This window comes from Periplaneta americana, chromosome 13 (assembly GCF_040183065.1).
Source record: "Periplaneta americana isolate PAMFEO1 chromosome 13, P.americana_PAMFEO1_priV1, whole genome shotgun sequence".
Classification (NCBI taxonomy): Eukaryota; Metazoa; Arthropoda; class Insecta; order Blattodea; family Blattidae; genus Periplaneta; species Periplaneta americana.
This window is the reverse complement of record NC_091129.1, coordinates 48,569,300-48,590,430: the sequence shown is the minus strand read 5'-3', so window position 1 is coordinate 48,590,430 and position 21,131 is coordinate 48,569,300. Positions and strand designations below refer to the sequence as shown.

Sequence of the window (21,131 nt, the reverse complement as noted above, 5' to 3'; positions counted from 1 at the left end):
GTACTAATTCAGTTTCTCTTAGAATAGAAGATTCTTTTTTATCTTCTGATAGTACTGCTTCATCGTCTATAGCTAAGTCATCTGGACGATTCTCTGTCTCGTATAATTCTTCTATATATTTCGTCTATCTGTGCTGTATTCCTCGGTTGTCTGTTATTTCAATGCCAATTTTGGCTTCTATCAACACATGGATTTTCTGTTCTTATTCGTGAAGTCCATACATTTTATTTTGTGGTGCATTAAATCATATCTTCCTTTTCTTTCTAGATCCTCTATTTCTTCACATTTCTTGTTTTAGGGTCAACCGTAATGTCAATAATTGTAGTGGGTGTTTCTCTGAGTAAAGAGCAACAAAAAAGTCACATACCATTTTTATATATTTTGAATAGTCTTTCAGAAAAACGTGCATTTTAAAATACATGAATTATGACATCTTGCAATGCTGCACACTGCAACATTTGGTTGTTTTGCGCTGAACAACCTATTCACCTGGCTTGTTCAAGGTCAGTGCCATTGAAGATCATTGTTTTTAAACTTGTAAGGAAAAATACTGATGATATACCGTTTAATTTTTGTGTTTCAACTGTGTTAGCGAACGGAGAATGAACAATGCTCATTTCACGTTATACAAAATCTTGGAAAACTTAAAATAAACTGTAAAACCTAAATTTAATTAAATATTCAGAGAACACAAACAATAAGACACGTTTATTTCAAACTAAAGTGAAAAGATTAAGAAATGTTTTTATACTCCCATTTCAGTTGAGAATATTCTAGAGATCGTATACAATAATGATGCATTATTTCGCATTATAAAAACAAAATTTTAAAAGATTTAGAACTCTAAAGGAAAGAAATAAAAATACAATATACTTATTTTACATTAAAGTAATGAATAAAATTAAAATAGTAATATTATGAAACAAGTTTATAATGTTATAATTTATTACGAGAGCAGACTTTATGAAACGAACATAGTTTCTTAATAGGAGTCCTGACGTTTTGGTTGTCATTGTAATATTTTTACAGCACTAGTACGATAATGTGACATATTATGCACGATTTTCACTAACGATAAAGATTGTTTATACTGCTGATGTACAACAAATTTTGTTTTTAAACTCTTCGATTTAATTTTAATTAAATATTCGTTGAACACAGCCAATATTAAAAGCTTATTTCCACATTATACACATGTAATTAATGATTTTAAAAATCTCCTTTTGTCGTACTAAGATCATTTTTTTCTGTCAGTTAGAAATGGTTCTCTAAGTTTTATAGCAGTAATCGGTAAACGTAGATACAAGAAATTAAATTTCCCAAACCATATTTAAAAGCAATTGTGTTACATTTCCATTTATCGTTGTCTCACTCATCCATTCCTTGCATATCTCCAGGCAGCTTAACACTGTTGTCACACCGCACCAGGTTTTAAAATTTCTTTGTGGAAAGAAAACTTACTGTACATTTAAAGGACAAAACTAAAGTTCTTTCAGTTATTTATTATCATAATACACTCCTCTTAAATTGACTGAGTATATTGGGAATTTATTAAATAGCTTTCCCAAAAAAACACTAGGAAATGTGTCATAAAATATTTTCTCAGAAAGGAAACACAAATGAACAAAATTATATTAAACTTTTTTGTTTGAAGTGTCTAAAGAAATAAGCCCTTAAAGTTAATGACATTACTTACGGTTCATCCTGTATACAGGGTGGCCCATTTATCTTGACCACCCAAGTCACTTTGTATGCAAACACCAAATGAATAATTGTTTGTACAAAAGGTCGACAACTGAAAGGGCTAAATAATACTGATGAGGAGGCAACTTTGTAGCATTATTTATTAATGAGACATGAGTACCTACTGCCATTTTTTTTAAATGACACTGTGTATTTATTATTCAATAATTTCAGTTAAGCTCGTCAAGACCTGTTAAAAATATATCACAGTCAGTCATTCTAATAAACAGAATGTTATTTGATGCTTTGACAACAGGTTCCTGTGCATAGCACAAAGGAAGTGGTTTGATTTTAATTTGGTGTAAGCAGTATGTAGCACATTGCAGATAGCCAGGATCACATAGCTTTGGTTTACAGTAATTGGATGAAAACAAATGTAACACAGGCCACTCACTCAGTCATTAGTCAGCCAAATAAAATGCAAGTTCAGGTTTTCTTAATTAAAATGTACTCCAACGAAGACAAGATCAATCTGCTGCTTATCTATGGAGATTATACGTTGGCAGATTAAATGTTATTGTTGGTGCAATGCAGTACATTTGAATGATTTGTATCATACATATTTTATTACCTTCATCCGTAGATTCTTTGGCAAAAATAACTATACTCTTTCATTCTGTTGAAGGTGGGCGTAATTCTACTTGTGCAGAGCAACTCTACAGAGAGCGATACCCTAAGAAAATCCCACCTTTCCAACAGATGTTTTCTCTGTATGATTTGAGGCTTTCTCGGCGTTGGTTCGCTAATATGTTTTCGCGGGATATCAGCCGAGTTAAGATTTTGGAATGCTCCAAGCTTTCGACTGCTATCTCTGCAGCCATCTTCAGGGAAGTGATGTCCGAACAGAAAGTCGAAAGGTTATATAGATGTGGCTGTCTCAGGTGAAACGGGATTGGTTGGCGGATCGGCCAATCCGGGGCCGGGAATTGTCATCGCTCGTAAGCTCCGCCCCTCCCGGGATTGCTGCGTGAAGTTTGGCGGGCGGCGAGCCCTGTTCCGCCGGTTGGAATCGGTTGCCGTCCTCGGTCCGTGATCTTCATGACCTTGATTGTAAGAGGGCCTGAGTTGGTCTAAGGCCGGTGTCCATGCCTGACTGAGCTGGAGTCCACTGTCTCTGTTAAAGTTGTACGTACAATCAAGGAGGCCATAGAGATCAAGCTGGAGAAAAACAACTTTAACAGAGACAGTGGACTCCAGCTCAGTCAGGCATGGACACCGGCCTTAGACCAACTCAGGCCCTCTTACAATCAAGGTCATGAAGATCACGGACCGAGGACGGCAACCGATTCCAACTGGCGGAACAGGGCTCGCCGCCCGCCAAACTTCACGCAGCAATCCCGGGAGGGGCGGAGCTTACGAGCGATGACAATTCCCGGCCCCGGATTGGCCGATCCGCCAACCAATCCCGTTTCACCTGAGACAGCCACATCTATATAACCTTTCGACTTTCTGTTCGGACATCACTTCCCTGAAGATGGCTGCAGAGATAGCAGTCGAAAGCTTGGAGCATTCCAAAATCTTAACTCGGCTGATATCCCGCGAAAACATATTAGCGAGATGTTTTCTCATTTCGTTGACAGACTATGTGCCATGGGACATTTAAACCCACAGCAACACAATCGTCATAGAACAGGAACAGATTAAGCTGCAGAAGTTGCTGTTCTTGCTGCTGTAGCAGTTAATCCACACGTGAGCATACAATAAATTGAAGCTCAGATTGGCATTCCTAAAACAAGTGCATATCACATTTGTACTTGTCATAAGTTCCATCCTTACCATGTATATTTACACCAGGAATTGCACGGGAATTATTTCCAGAATCATGGGGAACTCTGTCAATGAGCACAGCTTCTGATTCTTGCCAACCAAAATTTCCTGTTTTTTTTTTTTTTTTTATTTTTTTAACTGATGAGACTATGCTCCCATATAATGGACAAGTGAATATGAAAAACATGCATTATTGGGCTGTCCAGAACCTGCGATGGCTCAGGCAGGTGAAACATCAGCATCAGCATCGATTCCCTAACCGTTTAAAATGTATATAATTTTACCTTTTAGGTGTGTTTCCAAATTATATGTAATACACTTTGTCAAATCTGGCAACCTTTTCTTAAGGGAAGCTAAATTTATATTATATGTCTAGTGTGAGATGGTTGGCAATATGATTATTGGACTATGCATCCTGAATGGTAACCGAAATGGCAGGGAGTACACCAACTTCATAAGAAGAGTTCTTCCTGGACTTCTGGAGGCTATACTTCTAAGAAATAGAATGGTCATGTGGTACCAGCATGTGTTTGCCCAGTGCATAACACTTTGCATGCACATCATGTTTTGGATCTAATACATTCCAGTAAATAGATTGGTCATAGAGGAGCTGCTAATTGGCCTGCTCGATCTCCTAACCTTACCCCACTGGACTTTTTCCTTTGGGGATTTATCAAAGATGATTTCTATCGAGATATTCCGACAAATTCAGAGAATATGCAGGAATGTATTGTGCGTGCTTATAATTCCATTCAGCAGGTAACACTGGAAGAACCATTTTCGTCATTCAATTGGCAATTGAACTTTTGTATCAGTGCAAATGGTCATCACTTTGAGCATCTAACACGAATGTTCTAATGCATAACCCATATGGATAGTACTACAAAATGGCAGTATGTATCTCACTTCATGTTTCCATTATTAATGTCCTGTTTATTAGAATAAATAATGCTATAAAGTTACCTCCCCATCAATATTATTCCCCCCTTTCAGTTTTACACCTTTTATATGAAACAATTTTTCATTTAGTGCTTTTGTATAAAGTAATTTTGGGTGATCAAGATAAATAGGACATTCTGTATATAAATCGTGCAGTAAAATCGAAATTTGGACCTTCTTGAAGATACTGACATGCCTCGCAGAAGTGAAGCTTTTCATCTCGTCTCAGTAACTCAGGTGGCTCAGACATGTGTGTGTCATGTAGAAAGGAACTGGTTTGTGCCTCATCTCATTGAATTTTTTTTATTTCCCGAATAATGTTAGAATGGAGTTTTACAGCATCTTGGAACCAATGTTTCAGTTTGTTTAACAAAAAGAAAATTGAATAATTACTTGCCCAACTCTTACCAGATTTATTATTAGGCTTGAACTAGTTCAAAAAAACAAACTGTTAATTGGAATGAAGATAAACACAATTATATTAAAAAATATATATAAAGAAGAAAAAGTTGTTTCTCAGACTCCATTTTAATGTTATTCTGATCATAAATTAATCTGATCAGCGCAAGTTAGTGTCTCCACTTTTCATCTTTTAGATTTCTTGCCACTTTCCTCAGACAGTTTCCTAGGCCTTTCCTCTGCTGACAAACATTCTCATGGGGGCAGATAAAAATTTTTTCTTCCAGGTTAATAATGTCAAAACAAGTGTTTATATATTAATTTTGGCCACTTGAGCGCAATTATGAGGGCCATCCAGAAATTAAGTTTCCCTGGGCTCATTTACAGAAAGAAAACAATTTCATGGAAATATTCCTTGGAACAGATACAGAAGTTGTTGAGCTATTTTTCAACATATTCCCCACCGAAATTGAGACATTTGTCATACCACAGGATCAACAGAGAGGTGCAGACAGTTGTCACTGATTCCGATCCAAGGTGACAGACTTCTACAATACAAAAATTGATCCCAAAGTATGACAGATGTCTCAGTTCTGGTGGGGAATGTGTTGAAAAATAGCTCAACAATTGCTATATCTTTTCAAATAAATCTTTCCCTGAAATAGGATTTTATTTCTGTAAAAGGCCCCAGGAAAACTTACTTTCTGGACGACACTTTCTGAATGGCCCTTGTAATTGTACTCGAGTGACCAAACTTTGTATGTTTTGACATTATTAACATGATAGAAGAAAAAAAAAAAATCTGCCACCATAAGAATGTGTGCTTATGAGATCAGGTGCTAATTCAGGATAAGATATTGGTTTTTCATAAGGTCTAATTGCATACAACATATTTTCCAGGAAAGTTGCAGTACAATTCAACTACTCACTCACTGTTCTTAGCTAAAACTCTTATACTTTCAGTCCATTTTTTTAAACACTATATGAATTCTCATGAATATCCTTACAATGACATAATGCCATCAGTACAGTTCACTAAATCTAGTTTCTTCAGTATGTAGTCAAGAACTTGTTCTTTCCTTTCAGAAAAGCCACTTTGTCCTTGCCAGACGTAATAGCTCCCATCACGTAATCTGCACCCTGAAATGTGAAAATAAATCACATAATCTGCGCCCTCTAAACCTGAAAATAAATGCATGTCTGAAAGAGGCAAAAATATGCAGCAGAATCTTTTGCAGCTAATCCTTGTAACATTACTTCAAGGTCAAGTCTGATAATAACCCTTAGGAGTTGGGCAGTAGTTACACTTTTTGTTAAACAAAGTGAAACATCAGACCCAAGACTGTAAAACTTCATTTATTATTAATGTTATTTGTTGTTAACGTTAACAAAAAGGGAAAGTCTGAAGAAAAATTTATTTACAATTTAGATGCTTGTACATACGAGAAGCTCTACATTCGTTTGCTCGATTATATATTGAAATTAAGTTAAAAATTGTTGTATGTCTGTACATGTAACATATTAAATGTTTGCTGTTTTTATGATCTTGTTATATTAACAAAGTAATGCTTTTACATTACAGATTATTGTATTGTACCTGCAAGTTCTTGGCTTCGAGAAACATCAAAATCTGATGCAGTTAGCTTGGTAAGTAAATAGAAATGAATGCTCTCACTAGAACTAATGTGAGTACCAATACTGTAATTATTTAAGGCAGATTGCTCAAACTTTTAGACTTTCTTGGATAAGAGAAAAGAGGAACTAAAATAACTGAACTATATCCAGACGTTTTAAATAAAAATACTTCTTTATTGTATGCAATAATGTTCTTGGGACACTGTTACTTTCATATGATCTTGTGATGGTATTGGTACCTGTACCCATCTGTGGATCAATTATGTATTGAGGAACACAGGAATGAAACATGGAAGATTGTTTGGTTGACTTGTGGTAACAATATGTGAACAGCATAAACAATACTTTGCACAAACCACTTTAATAATTAACAAATAGGCCCTAGGATCTGAGATGTTGATACAGCGTCATAAAATAACCCAATAAAAAAAATGGGCTCTGGGAAAAGTGGCATAACAATAGAACAGAACTTCATCCCCCCCCTCCCGCTCCTTTTTTAAGAGACAAACCAAACATAAAACCATAACCATGAAATCACTCCAATCACTATTGAGGGGAAGGAAATGCGAAATTAAACAGTAAGTTAACAATAAACCCTAACAAACAAAACTCCCTCATACAGAATCAGATTGTCTAATCATGAGGCATAAACATGTCCCTCTCTGAGAGAAAAGTCTTGATTCACAAGAATAAAACAATAAATATAATAATCAGTTTCCTCACAAGTTCTCCTGGAGGATCCACACTTCTCACAAATATCGTACATAATGACTGTGAAAAATAGCTCTCAGAAAATCCAACAGAATCACTCTGTGTGTAGAAAACATACTCGTGCAGTCAACATGGCCGGACGAAAATATTACTGCCAGTTTGCAGACCAGGTCTTCCTAGTATGATGCACAGCAAGTGCACAAAGATAATGGGAAATAAAATACTTATTTTTCACTTAATACACGAGATATTTCGAAAATGTTTCACATGGAGTTACAAAGATCTACTTGTTTGTAGTTACTGTCAAACATTTCAATCAAAATTTCTTGTATCACTGAATCTGCTTACTTTTTAATTGGAGTCTTCAAAATATCTTCTATTATTTTTGGAATGTTCTCGTACACAGATGATTTTGCAGTATTCCAAAAAACAAAAGTCAGGAGGTGTGTGATTAGGAGATCATGGAGGCCACAAAATCATCCTGTAATTATTGTATACTCAAAATTAATTCCACTATATCTAAGCATCCACAAGACATATTTATGGGTGTGGCATTGTCCTATTGAAAGAAGGATTATGCACCTCGGTTAATGGAAACAATATCTTTCCGCTAAATCTAAGGAACCACAAGACATAATTATGGGATGTGATATTGTCCAATTGAAAGAAGGCACTTGTAATATGTTTCATTAAGCTCCTCAATTAATGGAAACATTATCTTTATGCAATATATTTCATAATGCGTTGTACAGTGAACAATGAATATCATGTGGATACAACTTGCTAAATTCGCTTTAAATAAATTGGTCTTAGTGATATTTAAGGGGCAAGGTAGTGTGAACGAGTAACTTTCACACATTGAAGAAAGAAAATTTCTATTTCTCATAAATTTCTCAATCAATATTCGTGCAAATTTTACCACATATACACAGTACTCTTAGGATTGTTTATGTCATTTGTTTGTCTTACTATCTACTGTATTTGATTTGATAAAAATTATGTGAAAAAAAAAGTCCAAATATTTAGCTAAAACATAGGTATGTTGATGTACATTTTTCTCAGAAACAATATCCAGTAGAAAATTATAATTTTTTGTATACTTTCATTATATAGTTTTCGTTTTCGTCCGCCATAACATAACTTGCTAGGACCACTGGTTTAGAAGAATTAATTTTTTTACACGTAGGAAATGGAAACCATTATTCCTCTAATAATTTCACTTGTTGTTTGCCATCAAAAACCAAAATTTTCATGATTTCCTTATGATTGTGGCAGATAAAGTTCAAAACTGTTTTTGAAAGAAGTAGGCAAAATTTCAGGGTTTTAACTCTAATATTTTCCGAGATATGAGCATATATGTGCAAAAAATGTAAATTTGAGAAAAATTGATTTAAAATAGGTGTCAACTATTATGACTCACATCAATGCATCCTAAGATCATAATAATCTGCATCTTCTATTATGACTCACATCAGTGCATTCCAGGATCATAATAATCTTCGTCTTCTATTATGACCCACATTAATGCATTCCAGGATCATAATAATCTTCGTCTTCTATTATGACTCACATCAGTGCATTCCAGGATCATAATAATCTTCGTCTTCTATTATGACCCACATTAATGCATTCCAGGATCATAATAATCTTCGTCTTCTATTATGACCCACATTAATGCATTCCAGGATCATAATAATCTTCGTCTTCTATTATGACTCACATCAGTGCATTCCAGAATCATAATAATCTTCGTCTTATATTATGACCCACATTAATGCATTCCAGGATCATAATAATCTTCGTCTTCTATTATGACTCACATCAATGCATCCCAGGAACATAATAATCTTCGTCTTCTATTATGACTCACATCAATGCATCTCAGGATCATAATCATCTACATCTTCTATTATGACTCACATCAGTGCATTCCAGGATCATAATAATCTTCGTCTTCTATTATGACTCACATCAATGCATCCCAGGATCATAATCATCTGCATCTTCTATTATGACTCACATCAGTGCATCCCAGAATCATAATCATCTGCATCTTCTATTATGACTCACATCAATGCATTCCAGGATCATAATCATTTGCGTCTTCACGAGCTGACTCTTTCTGCTTCTCAGCATTTCTTCGTTGATGACTGGGCAGCTCGCTGTGCATGATAAATCTGATCTTTGTCTATGCAATGTAGTGCTCTCTCACAAGGAATGTGAGTGACCTCAAACACTCAGAACTGCACGAAAATGTGCTTAAAATATAAATTGCTCATCCCAAAAAACAGTGGTATGAGTCATTCTCATGCAAAGTTGCACGTCTTACCACGAGAGACATTTGATTGATTACCTATTCAATGTCTAAGAGAGGAACTTCGGTAACGCGAAGAAACAAAATATCAATATAATGGGACCAAAAACACACACATTTCAATGTCGTGACTATATTGCTATATTTCCCTCTGCTTAAAATAATTACACTATCTGAACAACAAACTTTTTCTGCTGATCTGATAGTGTTGCACAGCTATTCAAAGTTCAGGTATGGGATTTTAATAAAGTGGCCAAAGCAAAGTGGAACAGACCAATATGCACATCTGACTAAAGCCACTTTTTCACATTCAACATCACTTCCGCATTCAAGCAGTCCAATATCAATGCCATACTAATTACATTTTCAAACGATGATATTGGTATGTCAATGTTATAACTTGCCTTTTGCAAAGCATATTGTAACATAGGCTTGTACTTTAGTGCAGAAAGTTGATTGTATAGCACGGAGTGAAGTCTGATGATGAAATGACGATCATGTAACTTTTTACTTGTGGTTTTTCACATTATAGTCTTAAATCAACGATCCTTCTCATGTAGAGCTTATATTGCCTAAAGAAGTATACATCAAAAGGTTGGGAATATTTTGTTGTCTTCAGTGGCAGTATCTTGAGCATAACATCCTTGTTCGAAAAACCTTCATCTAACAGAGTATGATATTTATCGCCTGACCAAGAAACCGCACAACAATAGGCTATTCTCATTGTCATGTACGTGTTCACCAAGGACTGTAGTTAGAAAACATTTCCTATGCTCTTTTGTCATTTTTCCACTTTTTGCTTGCCTCCACATGAATGTTTCGTGGATATGTTGCTTCAAGTTTCTTTAAAGCATTTGGGCTAAAAGTGCTTTGTGTTTCTTGAAAACAGATATAGAGCTTGTTAGCTAATCTACTATTCATTGATAAAGTCACATCAGTTGTATAGCTGTGTGTAGAGCTATGCACAGACTGCAACACACCAGCTGTAGTTTTCTCTTTTCTGTGAGATAGTGTTGACAATGAAGACTTTTCATAATTAAATTGACTTTGGTCACTGTTCCAAACTTTTTCTTTGTCCACACTCCTGTCTGTTACATATTTGTTCACTTCCTCCACAAACCCTTGTGCCTTCTAACGAATACTATGATCTTCTTGTATGTCCTTACATGTGACGAACGTAGCAATATGCCTAGAAGAAATATCATATTCAGCCTTAAGTTTGTTAATAAAAGTAATTGAAGCTGTGAAATTGTCCAGGCCAACACTTTAGATGCTTCTAGTGCCCACATTTGCAGATGCCAATAGTGAACTGCAGATACATACGCTCTTGAACTATCAAATTTTGACATTACATACTCTTTTAAAGTTTTTAATTTTGACAGCCTGTTTCTCTGGAAGTGAGCTCGACCTCGCCTTTTGCTAGTCACATAATCTAATATTAACTTGCAATTTGATTTATTTTGAATACACTTTATAGCACCTCATAAGTTTGCTATAGGAGTTGAAGCCACGATTATAATAGTCTTCATAAATGTTCTTCAATATGTTGTCATCAATATCTTGTAATCCACTGGGCCTTGACATTTTGGATGGAGATGGTTTGTACTCACTTTGATTTGATGGTTCCTGTTGCTCTGGAGATGAAAGCCTTGTACTGCTGAAAGAGCCAACTTTAGGTACGGGCTCTTCCTGTCCTTCAGAATCACTATACCTATCCAGCATATCTTCATGCATTTCTTTGTTATCCCCATTGTAATTGTACATTATTATGCTATATAACATATTCGCAAACTCCATATTCTTGACTCCAATTACATTTCCATATTCAGCATGTTGCAACTTTGCCTCTAACATTTTGACAACATTCATGGGATTAATTCGCCTCATGATACCGATGTACACTATTTACACTCTAACCCACAACCGAACACTCCAAAAGACGGCCTCCTACTGCAGCTATACTATTCACACAACTAGAGTAAGTACTTGTTAGTGCAGGTACAACATGCCACCGTCGAATGGTGCTAGCAGACAAAAGCTGAGTTTTGCATAGGAATGACTCACACCACTGTTTTTGAGATGAGCGATTTATATTCTAAGCACATTTTCATGTGGTTCTGAGCTTTTGAGGTCACGCACATCCTTTGTCAGTGTGAAACCTAGTATTAGGCTCATTTCATTCAAAACCAATCTACGTGCAGCACCATTATTGAATGTGATCTCAACATCATGCACAGCAATCCTAATCCTAATAATGGTACTTATACCCCTTACACCCTGTATAATAATCATAAGCTGTCTCTCTAAATCAGCAATGAGTAGTAGCGGTACATGTAACTACAGAATAATAAGAGCTGAAATGTAGATACTTAATTTTGTGATATATTTTGTATATCTGAACTGTGCCCGAGCACAAGCTTCTGCTCTTTCGGGCTGCAATGCCTAATGTAGCTCTAGTGTAAAGTATTAAATAAATAAATTTAAAATTTAAAATTTAATTGTCTCTTGTCCCACAAACGCTGTTTTTTGGTGCTCGTTCCCAGATCAATGCCTTTAATGCCGAAATTAAAAAAAAATCACCGAATGCATTTCCACCATAAGAATAAGTTTCTAGCTGTTAACGATATTCACAAAAATATTTTGTTCGAATGTTAACGCCGTTTGGTCACTCGGGGCTGTGTTCATATGATCACGCTAGGCATTAATGTTAGCAAATTTGTTACATTTGTCTTGGAGTTGACATCCAGCAAAAATATTATTAGCAACATTTATAAATGTAATATTTGCAACTAATAACAATTTCAGACCACAAAATACTTTATAAAAACATTCCTTTGAAACAATTTTATGTAATTACGAGTTTCTCAGATCAATTCTCAAGAAATAAAATAACACGTATTTGTCACATTTTGTAGTATAGGACAAGGAACTCGCACTTTCTTCTTTTGTGCTTATGAATAATGAGACACATTCGATATATGCTGCACTCCGTGGCAGATGGATGCTATGGTCACCACAGAATTATCCACTCACTGGGCACTACAATTCCTTGGTTTGAAATGTTCACCATTTCATAAGAACTATGTGTCTTTTTCTTCATGTCTTTGGAAGACGTAAGTGGACAGTCTTTCGGTATTCTGTTTTCACAGATTGTCCTAGTGGTACCATAACTGCGGTTCTTGAGATGAACAAGTAGTTTCACTCCTCTGAAGAGGTTGTCAAAATAAATCCGGAGTGGAAGCTGCTTCAGTTCTTCTGGTAGCTTGTCCAGCATCGATACCATCGGAGCAGCATATTTCCCAAACTTTTCTTCGTATTCGACATTGCCATTAGCTTTCTTCCCTTGGTAAACATAAAAATTTATTAAATATCTGGTTGATGTATTGAGGAACCAGATTTTGTAGCCAAACCGGATGGGTTTTCTGCGAATAAATTGTTTGCAGGTGTGGCGTCCATAATATTCCACAATGCACTCATTGAAATCAAGACATTGTTCTGGTTGGAACAATTCCAGGAATCGATTCTTCAAGTGGTTCATTATTGGACGAAGTTTGCACAATTTATCATTTTTTTCGAATTTCTTGTTGTCGACGCAATGAATGAAATGACAGATTTCCTAAAAGCAATCTCATCTCATGGCGTTCACAACTAGTTCATTGCGCACAACACCTCCTGCTTCCCGTTATGATCTCTTGCTGGGAACAGTGTTGTATCCGAAAGAAGTAGTATGGCCAGCTCAACAGTGGTAAACTCGTGCAAAGATGCCATCCTCTTGCAACTGCTGCTTCTTTGTTTTGCTTGTGTGCGATAGATCACCTTGACACCTGAATAATACTGTCATCTTTTATACGCGGCAAACATCCTGCATATGACCTTCAATGGTTTCACAGCTCCCGTGAATCATAGGAGTGCAACATTGTCTAATAAAGGAGTATCACCATCAAGGGGAACATTGGCAGTTAGGCATGTATTTCATCTGAAACTTTCCAGGTGTAAATTTCTAAGTAGGCCTACTTAAAAAAAACCGTAATTTTAAGTCAAATTGTTTCCTCCGTACAATTATTATAAAGATACAGGCAGGGCCGCCGACAGGATTTATGGGCCTCTGTGCAATATTGTACTCGGGCCCCATTGAAAAAAAAAAAGTTAAAAGTGACCAAGTTACCAATTATTCTGATCATAATAATTATTTGCAAAATAAATAAAAGATAACTCCATACACAGATACGAATCTAAAAATATACACTTTTGTTACATTGAAAACTTTTAGCAAAACTTCACATTAGCACAATATATTATATTCATCACGCTTCTTTTTCAGTAGGGCCTGCATAGTATGTTTCGTAACGAAACTTTCGTATTTTCATTGTCGTTGTTGTCGTTTGCTTCGTTTTGTTTTCATAAAACACTATTTGTAAACATCTGTAATTTCTGACTTGCAGGCCAACATCAATAAACAACTCTCCTTGACTTCATTGATGCAAAATCATCACTTATATCATCAAAATTTAAAGACCTAGCAAGATCGCTCTCCAGACTAAGGAGGCCAAGTTACTCAGTCTTTCTTGACACATTGTTACTCTGAATACATTTTTATTTCCTTCATTTTGTTTGAAGTTGGTGTGAAATTGAACGTTGCTAGTGAAAGTGCAGAAAATAAACCAATCTCAAGCCCGTTCTGTTTAGGTTGTAAAAAATGAAGACAGTTCATACTTAGAAGTGAATACTGATGGTTGTGGCTGTCTAGAAAAAAATTCTGATAACGTAGTATTGAATCAGAACAAGCAAACAATAGTAAAAATGATGTGTTAATATGTGCAAGTGAAACAAATTTACCCACACCAGTTCCTAACTCTTGCGTCATGGCAAGTAACATGCGACCTTGGAAAACAAAAAGTGGCAGGCAAAATGTGTCACTGAATGTGTTGTTCGAAAAAGTACCGCCAACCTGCCTAATAACCTTCTAAGTGACGGAACAAGAGCCTTTCCAGTATTATTTTCAGAACTCAAGAATGGAGAATGTGTTCCCAGAGACTGGCTAATGTGGAGTGAAACAAATCAGTCACTGTACTATTTTCTCTGGTTTGTTTCACTCCACACTAGCCAGCCTCTGGGAACACATTCTCCATTCTTGAGTTTTGAAAATACTATAATACTGTTTTTGGAAAGGCTTTTGTTTTCGAACAACACATTCAATGACACAATTTGTCTGTTACTTTTTAGTTTTCCAAGGTCGCTCAATTTCACACCAACTTCAAACAAAGTTCTACCACAGTTTAGTATATACAGTTGCGAAGCTTGGGATGATTTTTTGCATTTGTCGCGATAGTTGCTAGCTGCTTGGAGCGCTGTGAGTACTAGGAACGATAGACTGTCACTGCCATCGTGATTTAATATAGGTAGACCATGTGACTCTCTTAATCCGATCATGGAGGGTGGCATTTCAACCATATAAATTAGTTGCAATGCATAAAGTGTAACATATTGTGACAGCGACGTGAGATTCGAACTCACGACCAGCGTCCCGTGAGAGAGAGCATATCGCGCGGGCTTCATGAAGCATGAGGGACGGCGCGCGGCGGAGAGGGGAAAGGCCCACGCGACGAGGGGAGAGTGCACGCGCAACTGCTGCATGCGGAGTAAGGGGGAATGGACCTTCCCGACCCTTCCAGAAGTGCGTCGAAGTGGAGATATCCAGATAATTCTCTACACACCTGTAGAATTTTCTCGCAACTATGATTTTGCTATAAAAGAAGAAGCGCCAGCGAACTCGAGCAGTTTTTCAGTTATTCAGTCAGTGAGTAAGCCAGAGCAAGCAAGCCAGTGAAGCAAACCGGAGTTCGACTCGAGTGTGCGTCCGCATCTGCGTCAGCATCCGAAGGCCTGAGTTCGAGTGCAGTGGACCGCAGCTGGAGGGACCCGAGTTCGAGTACAGTGAACTGTCTCTGAAGGTCTGTGGTTCGAGATCCTGTGAACTCGAGTGACTGAGATAGAAGAACTGTGAACTGAGAACTGATAGTTCTGATTTGTAAATAGTGCTTTGTAAATATTAGTTAAGATTAACAGTTCATTGTTGTTCGTACTAGTCCAAGTAAATTGTCATTGTCGTCGGTGGAGTTTTATAACGAATATTGTGTTGAGTGAAAATCCAATTGTTGACGAGAGCGTTTAAGGCGAATTGTAGAAAGGAATTATTGTTGGAAGAATAAAACCCTGTTGTGAGTTAAATAAATTTACAATATATTTCTCTAAAATGTAGTGTAATTGTATTAATAAATTTAAAACAATGATTATGAGATACTTCAGACATAATTCACTTGCGAGTTAAGGTGTAATATTATTTTTGGTGTGAAAATTATGTTCGTATGTGTAATACCTGACTTTATTTGGATTAAATATTGCGAAATTCTTGTACATTCATTTATGCATGATTCAATAATTTTCAGTTGCACCACACGGATATTTTGATATGTTGAAATTATAGGTTATGTTTACTGTACCAATACTTCAATATTCGCATTTATACATTATAATTAAGCATAAAGTTACGTGTGATAACTTGTAAATGCAATTTGTCTCTATTTCAGTTGTATTTATTCGTTTCTTATGGTACTCCAATCTGAAATCTGATTAATGTACTATGTTATTAGGCTAAACTAGCGCAGAGGTAGTTCCTTAATACTCATACTCCTTGCATATACGGATCTGTGACAGGTTAGTTTTGGCTTTTATTTTGTCTTGCTTATACAATCACCTGCACCTCCACAAAAAATCTCTTATAAATTCAACAATTTTCACTTCCAAAATCGCAGGAACTACCTCAGCTCTAGTTCCACCGCTTTATGAGTACTGCTTTATTGGCCTTCGGACATTTGACTATATTGAAATACGGTAACCTCACATTGCTATTACTAGAGCAACTAGATTTACAAAGACTCCAATGCCCTGCCATTACATATGTAGGCCTATGTTATGTCATATGGAAATTATAGGTTATTATTTATATTCCTATATTCGCAATTATAGATTATAATTAAGCATAATGTCATGTATGATACGCCACACATTCAATTTGTCTGCATTTTAATACTACAATCGAGTACGTACTGAATTATTGTATTTATCTACTTCCTAAGAGACAAAGTAACACAATCATATGTACACTAATTTCATAGGAGTGGTATGGTAAATTTTCTATCTACAATTAAGGAAGGTAGATGTGCTAAATTAAAATCACAATATAAATTCTTTTTTATTAAACCTCAAAATAGCTTCCATTCTGAACTTAAAATTTTGATGCAAATAGATTTGTAACATGTAAAATTTTCTTCACATTAAAATAACACAGTTTTGTAATTGTTTCTGCAACAGATTATGCAATAAGAAGTAAACGGAACTTATGGACACATTAACTAAATAAAACTTAGCAATGATGCGCAATAAAGTTATAATATTTCACTGAGCTCCATACACTGAAATAGAAAAGCTGAACATACATTATCGTCTGCTCGGGAAAGGGTCTGTGCTGAGGTGATAGTAGCGATCCTGGTGGTCAGCAACTATCTATGTATGCATATTTATTAAGTATTGAGCTTCGCAACTGTATATACTAAACTGTGGTTCTACTTCCTTTCTTAATCTCTTCCAATTTTTCTGTCTCTCCTTGCGCTTCCCGCTCTCCCGACTTATGTTTCTGCTTGTCCATTGTCCACTGGTAACACAGAATTTACTAGAAAAACAACGAAAAGACGAAAGTTTCGTCACGAAACATACTATGTAGGCCCTACTGAAAAGGAAACGTAATCCCTTGGCTTGGATTTGGGAAAGCCCACTAGCATATTGTGGTGAACTGACAGGGGTTGTTAGTGAAGAGGACAAGCCAATTGAACATGTTCGTTACAAGCAATGGGAACAAATTTCAGGCAAATCCTGGAGCCCCCAAGTGTCGTGTCGATGATTGTTAATGTGGGAAACCGATATTCTATTATATAAAAGTTAAACATTTACATAATGAAGTGGTAATTGGTATTAATTCTACTATTGTTGGTTAATATGTCAAATTCATGTAACAAATGTTCTTACAAAATTTTATAGTACTGGTATGTATCTATGAATAATTATTCGTGATAATAAAAAGTAATCAGACTCGCTTAATTCTGATGGGCCCTTATTGCTCTCGGGCCCATATACACTTGCCCCCTTTGCCCCCCCCCCCCCCTTCTCGGCAGCCCTGGATACAGGTTATAACAAAGTGTTCGAACTTACCACATTACAGAATAATTGTTTAGAACAGTGTTTCTCATCCGCCGGGCTGTGGCCCAGTACCAGGACCATGGCATCAATTAGGCCATGAGGTATTCTCCTGAAATTTGTCATTTTACTTTCCTAAGTATTTTTCATGAATAAATATTTTATGGTAGAAATATTCTTAGGAGGAGAATTTTCGTGATTGTGTCAAATAGCGCAGATCCTAAACTCTAAATTCTAAAATCTAACTAAATAACATCTGTGTAGCCTGTTTATGACCAGTCATATAAATTGTCTGCAAACTGATTACAACAACAGACAGTGAATTCACTTAATATAATTGATAAAGGAAATAATGATGAAATGTTCCAGTCATACTCAGATTATATTATAGAAGCAGACCATTTCAGTTCACTGGTTTCAGTCTCAGATATTATTGCACCCTACTTGAAAATGTTATCTTTTGAAAAATACTGTCCCGAACATAAAGATCCCCAGACAAAACATGTGGATTGTGAACCCTTTGTTGAACAAAAAAAAGACAGCCCTTTCTCATGAAGAAACCCTTCAACTTCTTAATTGTCATCAGACAAAGAACTGGAATGTACTTTTAAATCTTTGAGTAATTCAAAATTTTGGATAAGAATGAAAAATGAATATCCAAATTTACATTGAATAGCAATCAGATTTCTTCTTTGTTTTTTCACCTTGCATCTTTGTGAAACTGCATTTTCTGCCATGGCTGTGCTTAAAACGAAACAGGAATTGCCTGCAGAAAGGTTTTCCCAGCGGCACCTTGGGCCATCAATAAAGTATACATTACTGGTACTTCCATCATTTTTGGTACCAAGTTCATAATTTTAGTATAGTGCATTGTTCATTTGCTTGGCCTATCATCCATCTTAACTGATCGTCATTAATTTGTGGAGAGCTTATGGGCACATCTGGCTGAAGTAAGGCATCAGAAATGGTTGGCAGATTGAGAGGAGATATAGAAAGGTTGTGCAGTTTTAATGTATTAGAAATGTCTGTAAGAACAAATTGATGAGAAATAAGTGAGAATGAAGATAATCTTCTGATAATGGCCCATTACAATTGTCCCACAATGGTCTTACATTGGAAAGGGCTTGAAAGATACAAATGTAGGAAAATAATTGTTTCAATTTCAGTTCTCGCATATAGTGCAAGTTATATCATTCTCATGTCAACACTGTGGTTTGGTGGCTAGAGCGCAGGACCGATAATCCTGTGGACCCATGTTCGATCCCTGGTATACTCCCAATTTATAACTTGTATTGGGCAAGCCCGTTGTCCAGGTAACACAGGAGTTTTCTTCAGGAGCTCCAGTTCCTCTGTGGCATCCTAACAAATCTCCATCATCATCATTATTATTATCATCTCATCTCATCTCATCGCACATGTAGCATAGACCAGCCTCCTATGGCGTACCGTATGCAAGAACTCTGTCAGTAAATTGATCTGCATAATTGGGTTCATATGGGGAATGACGTAAGTACCCACCATTAGTTAAAAAAAAAAAAAAAAAAAAATTCTTATTTAGGATAAATCTATCTGAATGCTTCAAAGTCGCATGTCATTGTTTAAATAATTTTTGTTTAGCTTTTTTCGTTTCTCTACCAAAACCCATCTTAGTTATCTTATAGAACTGTCGCAAATCATTTTTCACTGTCCGTTTATTTATAGCTTTTATCTCTGATCACCACTCTCATTTACTTGTGTGTAAAATGATAAACTTACACAAAATTCCAATTAGTTTTAAAGAATTCCCTGTTTTTACACAAAAAAAAAAAAAAAAAAAAAAAAACATTTCCTTCTTTCATAAGTTTAATACTCAATATCTTCTATAATCATGTTGTTGTTGTTGTTGTTGTCTAGTGCCTTGCATTTGGCAATGAAGCCATTAGCAGTCGTGCTTTCCAATACTTTTGAACTGTAGTTTCTTCTGATCTTAATGCTTCACAGGTCTTCAAGTGGTCTTCAAATGTCTCTGCTAACAGAATGATAAAAGGAAAAATGTGTACATGTAACTCCAGCTCCAGTAAGGTTTTCTGTGGTTGATCCATCAGTATATATGTGTAGCCATTCTTTTGTAGGGTATCTAGTATTGATTGTTTCCAGTGCTAGAAGTTTTTGTATTTCTTTTGGTGTGTCTGATTTACTTATTTCCTCTATTAATTCCAAACTGAAGGTAGGTTGCAATAATTCCAGTGGATTTTCTCTTATAAGTAAATTTTCTCTTGTATTAGGAATGCTCAATTTGGATTTAATCTGTGTTACCTTTTCTAGGAAACTACTATGAGTTTTAAGGATTGAAGAAGGGATGTTCTTTTCTGTCCATTTAGAGTTTGGCAGTCGTAACATTTTCTCATGTTGGAGCAGTGCTTGTTCTTCTACTTTTGTTGTTATTGATGGGATCTGTGTTAAGGCAAGCATGGCATCAACAGGTGTGGATTTAACTGCTCCAGTGATTAGGCGAAGAGCCTGATTTTGTATTTGTTCAAGTTTATTGATGTTAGCATTTGCTGCTGTTATTAAAGCTTCAGAACAATACAAGAGGTTTGGTTTAATATACATTTTGTATGTAGGTAATGCCAATTTCTAAAGCCTTCTCCACAACAATGCATAAATGGGGTTCTACTGTACAGTACCACCGGCAAATAATAATAATATTAATAATAATAATAATAGTAGTAGTAATAGTAATGATGATGATAATGATGATGATAATAAAGTTCAAGGTACTTGAAATTCGCAGAAAAAAAAGCTATGGAATAAGTGTTTGTTTTCATAACTGTTACGGATCTATTAGAGTATGGTTTTTCACATTGCTATTTTATGCAAAAATAAAAAGAAATCTTACTAGATTCATGCCAGTGCAGTAACATAATCCGTATAACAGCATACATTCCATTTGTATTACGTATATGTAAGGTCACTATTTATCAGTTGGCAGGTTGATATTAAAGATGGAATTGTATTCAACAATAATTGAAGTAATATTATTCAGCAGTGATGGAAGGAACAGTATTCAAAATGAAATTAAGTTTTTATAATTTTATTTCTCACAGTATGCTTTGTTGACATATATTTGTTAAAAATCGTCAGCAAGTGTTACACATGATTTGTTTTCTGTAATTATGGCTGGAAATTGATGTTGTTAGATAAATGAAAACATTTCACAGTATTGTAATTTTTATACTAAACAATAAGGTAGTTTTATTCTTAACAATAACTCTTCACTTTCTACAATTTAATTTTGCTCCCGTCAACAATGGGATTTGCTCTCCACACAGTAACACAGTATTCGTTATTGCACTCCACAATGACAATTTACTTGGATTATTGAGAACAACAA

General features: G+C 35.7%; 1 protein-coding gene across 3 annotated transcripts in view; it reads left to right on the top strand.

The window, feature by feature from the left end:
* Nucleotides 1-21,131, top strand: part of LOC138711865 (cyclin-L1-like) — a 196,650-nt gene that overhangs the window by 122,046 nt on the left and 53,473 nt on the right. For all 3 annotated transcript variants that reach the window (XM_069843117.1, XM_069843118.1, XM_069843119.1), the window contains one exon: nucleotides 6,431-6,495. In XM_069843117.1, the coding sequence (XP_069699218.1) occupies nucleotides 6,431-6,495 (65 nt within the window). The remainder of the gene's footprint in view (nucleotides 1-6,430; nucleotides 6,496-21,131) is intronic.